The following is a 13,409-nucleotide window of genomic DNA, read 5'->3' as shown; positions in this document are numbered from 1 at the left end:
TCTCATAAAAACATATTAATTAAAAAACAAAAACTAAAACTATAAAGTAGATTCTAATTGCTTATATTAGACATGAGATGAATAAAGCACATACAAGTTAAGTGACTTGCCTAAGATTACTCAACTTATAGACTGACACACCTAGAATTTACAGTCAAGTAGAGCAGTCTTGCTCCAATCTCATTCTCTGAACTAGTACTATCTTAAATACTTGACAAATAGTGTAGGATAAACCCTGTGAAAAGGAGCTCCATGAGATTTCTATTGTTTTTGTACCCCCTCCAATGAGGTGGAATTTTACATTTCTAGTATATATCTGATATAGTGCTCATACCTAGCATATACCTAGTATATTTTTGTCCATTTTGGAAAGCTGAAGTACCTTGAATTAATTGTTGATTTATGCATGAGGTAGGAACCATCCAAGAGTGAAAAAGCATTATCCATTCATCTTTAAAGCCAGAAATCTCCATCAAGAGGTCATTTGAATAGCTGAACAAATTGGATTTATTACTCCTTGCAGTTGAGGAAGACTTATTCCATGAGTAATGGTGGGGCTCTTGCTATGTGGGTATTAGAAAGGACTTAGCATAAAAATTTAGGAGAGGGGTCAAGGAAGCTTCCCTGATAGCTCAGTTGGTAAAGAATCCACCTGCAATGCAGGAGACCCTTGTTTGATGCCTGGGTTGGGAAGATCCCCTGGAGAAGGGATAGGCTACTCACTCCAGTATTCTGGCCTGGAGAATTCCATGGACTATATGGTCCATGGGGTCGCAAAGAGCTGGACATGACTGAGTGACTTTCACTTTTAAGGAAGCAAGGCTTTCCTGTGGATTGGGTGCTGTCAGAAAGGAAGTGGGGCAAGTCTGTAACTGTGGGTAACTTACCTTACCTAGAGGACTGGAGGAATGAAGCAGGGCCAGAACTGTACTAGAAAAGAAACAGCATTTCCTCATATTAGCCAGAGCAGGGGGATGTTTGGTGATTTTTGTGGTTTGGAAAAAATTCATAGTTTTATCTGTGTTCACACATGATTACAGAGTGGCTTTGTTTTTGTCTTGATGCATTATGGTCACAGAGTGGTCTCATCTGATACTGATGTTCTGTGAAATTACTTATGTTCAACTGAATCTCTAGGGCTTGCTGTATGTACTGGGTCTGTTCCTAGCTATTGGGCTCCTTTTGTTTTTCTCACTAATTTAACTTTTTCACATTTAAACTGGATTGATTGTGGAAGAAAAAAAAAAAAAGAAAACACGCATAATCCAAAAGAAAAAAGTTTAAAACAGGGAAACAAGAGACAGGATTTAAACTACCTAATATTTGTGTTGGATATTTTTGTAGACATTTCTATCCTTATTTATACATAAATATAAATTAAGTGATACTTTACATAAAATACTCTTATGAAGTGAAGTAAAAGTCGCTTAGTTGTGTCCGACTGTTTGCGACCCCATGGACTGTACAGTTCATGGAATTCTCCAGGCCAGAATATTGGAGTGGGTAGCCATTCCTTTCTCCAGGGAATCTTCTCAACCCAAGGACTGAACCCAGTTCTCCCACATTGCAGGTGGATTCTTTACCAGCTGAGCCATCAGGGAAGCAAAATACTCTTATAAATGAAGTAATACTTTTTTGCCCCAGAAATTTATTGTGACTATCATTTTATTGTAAATTTGTAGCTATTTTGTATAGTAGAGTATGTTAGGGTTAGTGTCATTGGAGTTGTGATTCAATGTCATCCTTGTAAATGTGTGTATATTGTTCAATAATCTTATCCATAATGTTATCCACTTCTGGCCCTTTTAAGTGCGTACATCTTAAATGTGTATTTCTGTGTGTACACATAAATATACAATATAGCATGCACAATTAAAGAAATTCATTATAAGCAAGAGTGAAAGAATAAATATGGCACCCACTCCAGTACTTTTGCCTGGAAAATCCCGTGGACAGAGGAGCTTGGTAGGCTGCAGTCCATGGGGTCGCTAAGGGTTGGACACCACTGAGCGACTTCACTTTCACTTTTCACTTTCATGCATTGGAGAAGGAAATGGCAACCCACTCCAGTGTTCTTGCCTGGAGAATCCCAGGGATGGGGGAGCCCGGTGGGCTGCCGTCTGTGGGGTCACACAGAGTCGGACACGACTGAAGCGACTTAGCAGTAGCAGATCAATAAGACAAGCTAATATTTAAAGTGAAAGTGAAGTTGCTCAGTCATGTCCGACTCCTTGCGACCCCGTGGACTGTAGCCTGCCAGGCTCCTCCATCCATGGGATTTTCCAGGAGGGAATACTGGAGTGGGTTGCCGTTTCCTTCTCCAGGGGATCTTCCCAACCCAGGGATCGAACCCAGGTCCCCCGCATTGCAGGCAGAAGCCTGAGCCACCAGGGAAGCCAGTATTTAAGTCCTTACTAAATTTTTGTTGCGAGGATGTGGAAAACATAGATTTTACTCCTGGCTTTTGAGAAGTGCGGAGTGTCATTCATCATAAGCATTTCAGAACATTAATTATTTCAATAATTGAAATATTTTATTTCTATATGATATTTGGAGGAGTTACAGAGTAATATGTGTGCTGCTGCTAAGTCGCTTCAGTCCTGTCCAACTCTGTGCGACCCCATAGATGGCAGCCCACCGGGCTCCCCATCCCTGGGATTCTCCAGGCAAGAACACTGGAGTGGGTTGCCATTTCCTTCTCCCATGCATGAAAGTGAAAAGTGAAAGTGAAGTCGCTCAGTCGTGTCCGACTCTTAGCGACCCCATGGACTGCAGCCCACCAGGCTCCTCCATCCATGGGATTTTCCAGGCAAGAGTACTGGGGTAGGGTGCCAGTTGATATTTTAATAAGAACAAACTTGCAACATAGTTTTTAAGAAAATGATGATCGGAATTTAGTATAAGGGCATATGCTTCTTGTCATTGTTTCCCTACCTACCAGCTTTTTGAAATCTAGGTGGAAAGCAGAGTTTGTATGTCTCTGCATACCCTCAAAACATAGATATTCAAAATAAATCTTTTCACATTAGCTCATTAAATTTACCTACATTAGGTGAATAAGGATAAGTAAATACTTCTTTCAAATTTCACCTGAAGATCTTTTAGCCTTTTCAGGTATTATTTATCATTACAACAGTCTTATCAAAATAAAAATGATTACCGTCTTTCTCAGGCATTAGTTGAATGTGTATACATTTAAAACTTATCCTTTGTTCATTATTCTTGTTCTTTCCCAGTTGTCTTGGGATAAATATCCTTAACACTTGCTTTCACTTTTATTCCTTTATTCCACCCGAGAGCCTCCAAAAGCTCTGAGTTATAATTGGGTAAATAGAAAGTTTTAGTGTCAATTTTAGGAGAAGGGGATGACAGAGGGTGAGATGGTTGGATGGCATCACTGACTCGATGGACATGAGTTTGAGCAAGCTGCAGGAGTTGGTGATGGACAGGGAAGCCTGGTGTGCTATAGTCCATGGGGTTGCAGAGAGTCAGACATGACTGAGCAACTGAACTGAACTGAGTGTCAAATTAATGTAGAGGAAGACAAAAGTTGCAGTTTTTGAATAGACTTAGAGAACTAATATTGCTAATCATCTTTTGCTTTTTAATATAATATTATACTCAAATCTGAAAAAAGACTTTAAAACTCCTGAGGGGACTTCCCTAGTGGTCTGTTGGTTAAGACTTTGCCCTTCCATAGCAGGGGGCATGGGTTCAGTCCCTGGTTGGGGAACTAAGATCCCTCATGCCTCATGGTGCAGCAAAAAAAAAAAATCTTGAAAAGTCCCCGACCTCCCTTTTAGAAAATATCTGTGAAATCTCTAGTTACTTCTCTATCTTCATCTAATTAAGATTGTGCTGCTGCTGCTTGTTTAGCTGTAGCATTCAAGTTTAAATTATTATAACCTGAATACTTAGAATAATTGATAGTGCATATTATGTTAAGTAATCTTTGAAAATAGCATTTAAAATTAAGTTTTTTATAAATTGGAGATTTACCATAATGAAAATTATGGTACATTAAGTTTGTAATTTTAAACTTGTGAACATTATTAAAGACTTTTTTATATCATATATTACGCTAGCAAGAAAGCCACTTTTCCCTATCTTCAGAGATTTTCCAATCTGTTAGACATAGGAGAGAGAAAGAATGTGTGTGTTGTACCACACAACATATTAAACAGCAGCATTCCATTTTGTTTACATCTAGAATTAAAGTTATAGACATGTTAGGCAAAATTATATTCAAAAATTAAGTAGACATTTTCTTTCAATTAGTATTTAATGTTTTTCAAATTATCTCCTAATCCTTCCTTAAAAGTGAATAATTGTTTTTCCTTTTTTTTTTTCTTTTTTTTGGGGGCAGCTTTTCACTGATGGAATCACAAATAAACTTATTGGCTGTTATGTGGGTAATACAATGGAGGATGTCGTCCTGGTGCGAATTTATGGCAATAAGACTGAGTTGTTAGTCGACCGTGATGAGGAAGTGAAGAGTTTCCGAGTGTTGCAGGCTCATGGCTGTGCACCACAGCTCTACTGTACCTTCAATAATGGACTGTGCTATGAATTTATACAGGGAGAAGCGTTGGATCCAAAGCATGTCTGCAACCCTGCCATTTTCAGGTACATTTCTTTTCCTAAGTAATTTTTCCTTTTGAAAACTTAAGTGCACTAAGGAAATGTTTTTTGAAACTGCCTTTTCTTTCTTTAAGCAACTATTTGGTTAATTTAGAAACTTTCTCTTGTTCGGATTTTGTTTTTTTGCTACAGAAAAAGTATTCCTTTTTATCTGAATTCTCATAGTTAACTCTGCAAAAGAAATAAGAGTGTGAGGTTTTAGATTAGCTTGCTATAGAAGGTCAAAGTTTCTCCTTAATTTTTTTAAAATAGTGCTTGAATCAAATCATAACACATTTCTTATTAAGTTTTGTCACTCAGTTGCTCATAGTTTCAGAGTTATTGCTCACTAAGATCCTTTTAATACTGTTAACACTTCTTTGTTACTCTTTAAACTTCTAGTATTTAATTCAATGTATTGTATTTTTATAAGGAAATGCTCTAAAAATATAAAATTGATAAAATTTTCTTTTCTGCTCTTGAAAACTGTAATAAATGGGCTTGGTTTGAAAACTGCAAGTTCATTTATAGTTTAGATCTAAACTTCTCAAACAGTTTGGTCCCAAGACTGTTTTACAACTTTTAAAGTTTACTGAGGACCTAAAGAGTTTTTGTTATTGTGAATTATATTTATCAATATTTACTATGTTAGACCATTCAGGTATGACCTAAATCAAATCCCTTATGACTATACAGTGGAAGTGAGAAACAGATTTAAGGGACTAGATCTGATAGACATAGTGCCTGATGAACTATGGATGGAGGTTCGTGACATTGTACAGGAGACAGGAATCAAGACCATCCCCAAGAAAAACAAATGCAGAAAAGCAAAATGGCTGTCTGAGGAGGCCTTACAAATAGCTGTAAAAAGAAGGCAAGCAAAAAGCAAAGGAGAAAAGAAAAGAAGATATAAGCATCTGAATGTAGAGTTCCAAAGAATAGCAAGGAGAGATAAGAAAGCCTTCCTCAGTGATCAATGCAAAGAAATAGAGGAAAACAACAGAATGGGAAAGATTAGAGATCTCTTCAAGAAAATTAGACATACCAAGGGAACATTTCATGCAAAGATGGGCTCGATAAAGGACAGAAATGGTATGGATCTAACAGAAGCAGAAGATATTAAGAAGAAGTGGCAGGAATACACAGAAGAACTGTACAAAAAAGATCTTCACGACCCAGGTAATCACGATGGTGTGATCACTCACACTCACCTAGAGCTGGACATCCTGGAATGTGAAGTCAAGTGGGCCTTAGGAAGTATCACTATGAACAAAGCTAGCGGAGGTGATGGAATTCCAGTTGAGCTATTTTAAATCCTGAAAGATGATGCTGTGAAAGTGCTGCACTCAATATGCCAGCAAATTTGGAAAACTCAGGAATGGCCACAGGACTGGAAAAGGTCAGTTTTCATTGCAATCCCAAGGGTAATGCCAAGGAGTGCTCAAACTACTGCATAATTGGACTCATCTCACATGCTAGTAAAGTAATGCTCAAAATTCTCCAAGCCAGGCTTCAGCAATATGTGAACTGTGAACTTCCTGATGTTCAAGTTGGTTTTAGAAAAGGCAGAGGAACCAGAGATCAAATTGCCAACATTCGTTGGATCATTGAAAAAGCAAGAGAGTTCCAGAAAAACATCTATGTCTATTTTATTTATTACACCAAAGTCTTTGACTCTGTGGATCTGTGGAAAATTCTGAAAGAGATGGGAATACCAGACCACCTGACCTGCCTCTTGAGAGGCAGGTATGACCTGTATGCAGGTCAGGAAGCAACAGTTAGAACTGGACATGGAACAACAGACTGGTTCCAAATAGAAAAAGGAGTGCGTCAAGGCTGTATATTGTCACCCTGCTTATTTAACTTATATGCAGAGTACATCATGAGAAACGCTGGGCTGGAGGAAGCACAAGCTGGAATCAAGATTGCTGGGAGAAATATCAGTAATCTCAGATATGCAGATAACACCACCCTTATGGCAGAAAGTGAAGAAGAACTAAAGAGCCTCTTGATGAAAGTGAAAGAGGAGAGTGAAAAAGTTGGTTTAAAGCTCAACATTCAGAAAACCAAGATCATGGCATCCGTCCCATCACTTCATGGCAAATAGATGGGGAAACAGTGGTAACAATGGCTGACTTTATTTTTGGGCGCTCCAGAATCACTACAGATGGTGATTGCAGCCATGAAATTAAAAGATGCTTACTCCTTGGAAGGAAAGTTATGACCAACCTAGACAGCATATTAAAAAGCAGAGGCATTACTTTGCCAACAAAGGTCCATCTAGTCAAGGCTATGGCTTTTCCAGTGGTCATGTATGGATGTGATAGTTGGACTATAAAGCAAGCTGAGCACAGAAGACTTGATGCTTTTGAACTGTGGTGTTGGAGAAAACTCTTGAGAGTCCTTTGGACTGCAAGGAGATCTAACCAGTCCATTCTAAAGGAGATCAGTCCTGGGTATTCACTGGAAGGACTGATGCTGAAGCTGAAACTCGAATACTTTGGCTACCTGATGTGAAGAGCTGACTCTTTTGAAAAGACCCTGATGCTGGGAAAGTTTGAGGGCAGGAGAAGGGGACAACAGAGGATGAGATGATTGGATGGCAATTCAATGGACATGGGTTTGGGTGGACTCCAGGATTTGGTGATGGACTGGGAGGCCTGGTGTGCTATGGTTCATGAGGTCGCAAAGAGTCGGACACGACTGAGTGACTGAACTGGACTGAACTATGTTAGAAATTAAAACAAAGTTTTTAGAATGGAAGATTACCAAAGTGCATATTCTTTTAGCTGTCAGTCAACATGATGACAACATTAGACCATTTCATGTAACTTTTCAATATTGTTCTCTACACCCATTTAGAAAAGAACAAAAAAGGTAAATAACACTTGATGAAAATAGTTTTAATCTCACAAACCTTTTCCTGAAAGGGTCTTGAGCCATAGATCAAAGTCCACAGTATTCCCTTGCTTTGACTTCTCCAGACGTGTCTACTTGCCTGTATTATGATTATAATAAAGAGAATCTACTTTGGATATACCGGGCATTGGAATATATTTGTATTTAATCTAACCTAGGGGAGGAAAAGTAATTTAGTCAGCTGCTCTACTAGTAATACAGTCTGTGATAGACAATAGCCTTGGGGGGAAAAATAAGCTAAATAGTATACACAGAGGAGTAGAAAAGGTTTTTAAAAAAGTACAACTAATTTACTGTGGCATAGTTGGGAAATAAGCAGTGTTTAAACTAAGATGATATTTGAATTGGACCTTAAAGGTGATGCAGAACATGGAGGAGTCTGAGGGAGATGACAGGTAAAACGAATTACATCATGCTAATACTTAACTAGTAATTCAGCCTATGCAAGTTTATCATGACCTTTTTTATTTGAATTTCTCTATAGCAGTCAAATATTGCAGAAATCTTTAATTATTATTATTATTTTTTAAATTCTAAAGTGTTTAGGAATTTTCTTACCTGGTATTTCTCTAAAATTTACCTCTTGCTGGGAATACTGGCTGAAGTGTAATTAAAACCGCTCAGCAACAGACATACAGGGAGAAGTGCAGTTTAAAATGAGTTATTGCACATTTATCAATAAACATAACTAAAAAATACCAACTTCCAGTGCTGAGCATATTGTAGTGAAACTGGTAAACTATGGGTTGCAAATAGAATTGGTAATGTTCTCTTTTGGAAATCCGTAGGGCAATATATAGTAAGTCATAAAAGAAAGTCATATGGCTTGGTTGTGTGATAACAACTCATATTTGAATATAACAAAGGTACATTAGCACAAATAAATGTTATGTTAATATTGAATGTTGTCTAAAACATACAAAATGTCTGATGTAGGACTAAGAAAAAATCAGCTTACTAGTTAAACTGTGGTTACAATCAGTAATTTGTTTATGTAAAAAACTGAAAGGAGTTTTTAAAAAATAAATTCTGTTGGGAAGGTAGGATTGGGGATCTGTTTTTTCAATTTCAAAAAATGCCTGTTATTGTTACAGTTTTTAAAAAGCTTCCAAGAAAGGAGCAACTAGTGAGTATTAGTAGGTATTTGAAGAAATTCTCTGCAGCCTTGAGGTTTTCAAACATTTGGGTTTATTGAGTATGGAATTTAAACTAACATTTGCCTTGATGTTAGTACAGTAAAACCATATCTGATTGAGACTACATAGAAGAAGGACCATCTGTGATAGTGAAAATAAGAAATCTTAATTTTTTATTACCTAGTTGTTTTTCTTGTTGTATATAAAATTAGCTAATAGAAAATAATTGAATTGTTCTAATCAAGTCTTTTTAAGAACTGTATTCTTTTTTATGACCATTTATATTATTTAACATTTTTATTTTAAATTGTAATAAAATACATGTAACATAATTTGCCATCTTAATTTTTAAGTATGCAGTTGCATAGTGTTAAGTACATTCACATTGTTTTGCAAACAATCTCCACAGTTCTTTTCGTCCGGCAAAACTAAAATTTTATATACAAAAGCAACAACTTCCCATTCTCCCCTACTGCCCCCTTGGCAGCCATACTACTTTTTGTCTGTATGAATTTGACTGCTCTGGATACCTTATATTAGTGTTACTTCTGTCTTTTTGTGACTGGCTTATTTTACTTAGCTTAATGTCTTCATCCATGTTGTAGCATGTATCAGAGTTTCCTTCCTTTTTTTAAAGGCTGAATAATATTCCATTGTATGTGTAGGCTATGTTTTGTTTACTCACTAATTCATGGATGAACATTGGGTTATTACTACTTTTTTTACTGTTATGTATAATGTTCTTACGAATGTGGGTGAGCAAACGCTTTTTTAGACCCTGTTTTCAGTTCTTTAGGATATATTATCAGAATTGCTTGATCATACAGTCATTCTATTTTTAATTTTTTTTGAAACTGCCATACTGTTTTCCATAGCACCACCAATTTCCATTCTCACCAGCAGTGCACAGGGTCCAGTTTTTCCAAGTCCTTGCTGACATATTATTATTATTTTGATAGTAGCCATCCCAATTATAAGGAGATGGTATCTCATTGTGATTTTGTTCTCTATTTCCCTAATAGTCACATTTAGCATCTTTTCTTATGCCTGTTGGCCATTTGTGTATCTTCTTGGGGGAAATGTCAATTCAGGTCCTCTTCCAGTTTTCTAATTGGATTATTTTTTGTTGTCAAGATGTAAGAGTATTTAGATAATCTGAATATTAACCCCATATCATATATATGACTTAAAAATACTTTTATTTAATTCTATGGGTTGCCTTTTCACTCTGTTGATTTTGCCCTTTAATGCACAGTTTTAAATTTGGATGTACGTGGATTGTTTTGTTGATCGCTAACAACCTCTGCAATTGTTGGAAGAGGTCATCAAGGGGATGTGACCACCAGTTGACTCCCTGGGCTGTACTCACACAATAGGAGGTTCCTCACCCCCTCCCTGGAGAAGGCGATGGCACCCTACTCCAGTACTCTTGCCTGGAAAATCCCATGGACGGAGGAGCGTGGTGGGCTGCAGTCCATGGGGTCGTGAAGAGTCGGACATGACTGAGCAACTTCACTTTCACTCTTCACTTTCATGCATTGGAGAAGGAAATGGCAACCCACTCCAGTGTTCTTGCCTGGAGAATCCCAGGGACGGGGGAGCCTGGTGGGCTGCCGTCTATGGGGTTGCACAGAGTCAGGCACGACCGAAGTGACTTAGCAGCAGCGCCCCCTCCCCTGCCCTTGGAATGTGTACTCTGCTCACTGTTCCCCCAGTGGAAGCTATTTTCGAGGCTAGAGCCTGGAGAGAATGGGGTGTTGTTGAGACTGTCTGGATGGCATACATTACTGAACTCCGTAAAGACTTCTGTATAAACTTCTATGATTCTGGCAGGCAGGTAGATGTATTTCTCCTACAGCTACCCAAGACAAGCCTTATATGTAAGTTCTCTTGCTTACTTAACCTGCCACCTGCCTGTCTGGGGGAAAAAAAAAATTGATGTATGTAGGCCAGTTTGTTTGTTTTTACTTTTGTCATCTGTGCTATTGGTGTCATATCCAGAAAGTTGTTAGCAAGTCTAGCGTCATGAAGCTTTTCCCTTGTATTTTCTTCTAAAAGTTCTATAGTTTTAGCTCTTACATTTATATTTTTGATCCACTTCAGGTTAATTTTTATGTATGATTTAAGGAAAGGATTAAGGAATTTCTGTCTTTTACATGTGGATATTCTGTTTTTCTAGCACCATCTGTTGAGAAAACTGTCCTCTGCCATTGAATAGTCTTGGCATCCTTATTGAAAATCATTTGCTCATAAACTGGGGGGTTTAGTTTTGGGCTCTATTCTGTTGCTCTGTGTGTCTGGTGATATGCCAGTACCACTCTGTTTTGATAACTGTAGCTTTGTAATAAGTTTTGAAATCAGGAAATGTGAGACCTCTAACTTTATTCTTTTTTCTTTAACTTGTTTTTAATCTGTCTGGGATTCCTTAAAATTACATTTGAATTTTAGGGTTGTTTTTTTTTTTTTTTCTGTTTAATGTAAAAAATTCTATTAGGATTTTGGTAGGGATAGTATTGAATTTATAAATCACTTTGGCTAGTATTGACATTATTAGCAATTTTAAGTCTTCTAGTCCACAAACAGGGGATATCTTTCCATTTAATTCTGTATTTAATTTTTTTCAGCAATGTTTTGTATAGAACTTTTTTTGCCTTCTTGGATAAATTTATTTTTAAGCATTTTATTCTTTTTGATGCTATTGTAAATGGAGTTGTTTTGCTTAATCTCCTTTTTGAGGAGAATGTTGTTCATTGGTAATGTAGATTTGCAGCATATTTTATGTGTTGATTTTGTGTTCTGCAAATGTGTTGAATTCAGTTACAAGTGAAAAACCATAAATTTTCCTAACAAAGCCATCCTTCACAAATTGCATGTTGGTTTTTTTTTCAAGACCCAATTTATTAAAAATTTCAGATGAGTATGGAACTTGTAAATAGGACTTATTTAATTTTTAAAATCTCTTAGCAAAGCCTGGTTTTTAAGTATGTAGTTGCTGTGCTTGCAGTTTAACTATGTTTGTTATTTCCATGAGGATATTTGTATAATAGATTTTCTTCCTTTCCTTGTTAATTTTGCTACAGAGATGATACACCAATAGTTCTAAGACCTGTAGAAATTAGCTTGAATTCTAAATTTTGAGAAAAAAAAAAGACTTACTATGCAAGTTATGTCTTGTCAAAGAACAGGCAGTGTTTCAAATGGATGGTCCCTTGGTCTTTCTGTAGCTCTGCATTAATTTCGGCACAACTGGTATTATATGAGATTAAAAAAAAATCCAGGGTAGATTTTATTTAATCCACCTGAGGATAACTCCAATAGTGGTAGAATCCTGTGGTAAGTTTCTAAATGTACCCTGAATCTGTTACCAAGATGATTCTTATTCATCAAGTATCTATTAAGTACCTCCTTTTAGTGCTGAATGCTAAGAGAGAAGAATAAGGCATGGTGTTTGCCTCTTGTAGTATAACCTAGTGATAGTATTGATCAGTAGTATTAATAAAGCAATCTCAACTATAGTATTATTATTTGCTGCTATTTAAAAAAAATTACATAGGAAAATGCTATAAAACATTTAAATAATATTCTGAATATATTTTTACCTGTTATATAAGCATGATGTTATTATTTAATATTAACATCATCCCTTATATAATCAAATACTATTTTGACAGTGCACCTTTAGAAAGGACAAAGATATCTATAATTTACTTTAGAAGATACTAATCATTAGCTCTTAAATTTTGATATAGCTTTGTTTGAAAATACTAATTTTGCTCTTGTATGTTGGTAATTAATAGATTGTTTTCCATTTGGGTAGATATATATCTCATTATCTAACAGTATTTTTAAAATTTCACATAAAATAATTTTTATAATTTCACTTGTAATTTCAGAAATTTACTCAAAGATGAAAATAGTTGCTGATTTTTGATAAAAATCGGTATCATTTGGAAAACTTTGCCTCTTTTAATCCATAGATCGTGTATATTTAATATTTCTATTATGACTAGTAGGAAATTGATATGAGATGGGAAGTTAGTTTACAGGAGCCTTGTATATGAATAAAAATGTGAAATTCCTATTGTCATTATTGAACTTAAATCTCTAAACTGAGTGGATGTTTATATAAATTTTTTTCTTTTATTTACAGACATCCCTTCTTAGATATGAAGGAGAGATTTTAAGATTACATGAGTAATTTGGCTTTCCTTGTTAGAACCCAGAGACTCAGAAATGCAGTGATTTGCTAATTCTGTGCAGTGTTACTGCAGTATACTGTGGTGGAAAGACCGTGGCCTTTGCATCACATAATCAGTTCAAATCCTGGCCCAGCTCTAGTTAGCCATCTTTCTGCCCAAAAGGTCAAGATTCTCAAATTAGTAGGTGCTTTTTCTCATAGCACCTATTCAGCAGATTCTGTTAACATGTACGAGCCCTTTGGAGTTATGACCATTCTATTTACCGTAGAATTGTCATTTCAGTCACTCGTAGCTGAATAACTTATATTTGGAGAACTTCTGAAACTACATTTTTTGGTTTTCAAATCAGTCTCATATAAACTCTGGGGTAAAACAATGAAAAATGACATTATTATTTATTTTTAAAACAGCAAATAAAAATTTAAGTATCTATTCTAATACGTGACCCTTCTCCATATTGTTTACCCAACAAGTGAGTAAACAGTTTTAGGTCATAATGTTCTGTTGATATAGATTTCTCCTTGAGTTTTGTGTA

The 13,409-nt window shown here is 36.2% G+C and overlaps 1 protein-coding gene across 1 annotated transcript in view; it reads left to right on the top strand.

Moving 5' to 3' along the window:
- ETNK1 (ethanolamine kinase 1) overlaps positions 1–13,409 on the top strand; it is a 54,344-nt gene that overhangs the window by 9,588 nt on the left and 31,347 nt on the right. The window contains exon 2 of the mRNA XM_068970624.1: positions 4,367–4,626. Within this exon, the coding sequence (XP_068826725.1) occupies positions 4,367–4,626 (260 nt within the window). The remainder of the gene's footprint in view (positions 1–4,366; positions 4,627–13,409) is intronic.

The sequence above is a fragment of the Capricornis sumatraensis genome, chromosome 4 (assembly GCF_032405125.1).
Source record: "Capricornis sumatraensis isolate serow.1 chromosome 4, serow.2, whole genome shotgun sequence".
In the NCBI taxonomy this organism is placed as follows: Eukaryota; Metazoa; Chordata; class Mammalia; order Artiodactyla; family Bovidae; genus Capricornis; species Capricornis sumatraensis.
This window is presented reverse-complemented; position numbering and strand designations above follow the sequence as displayed.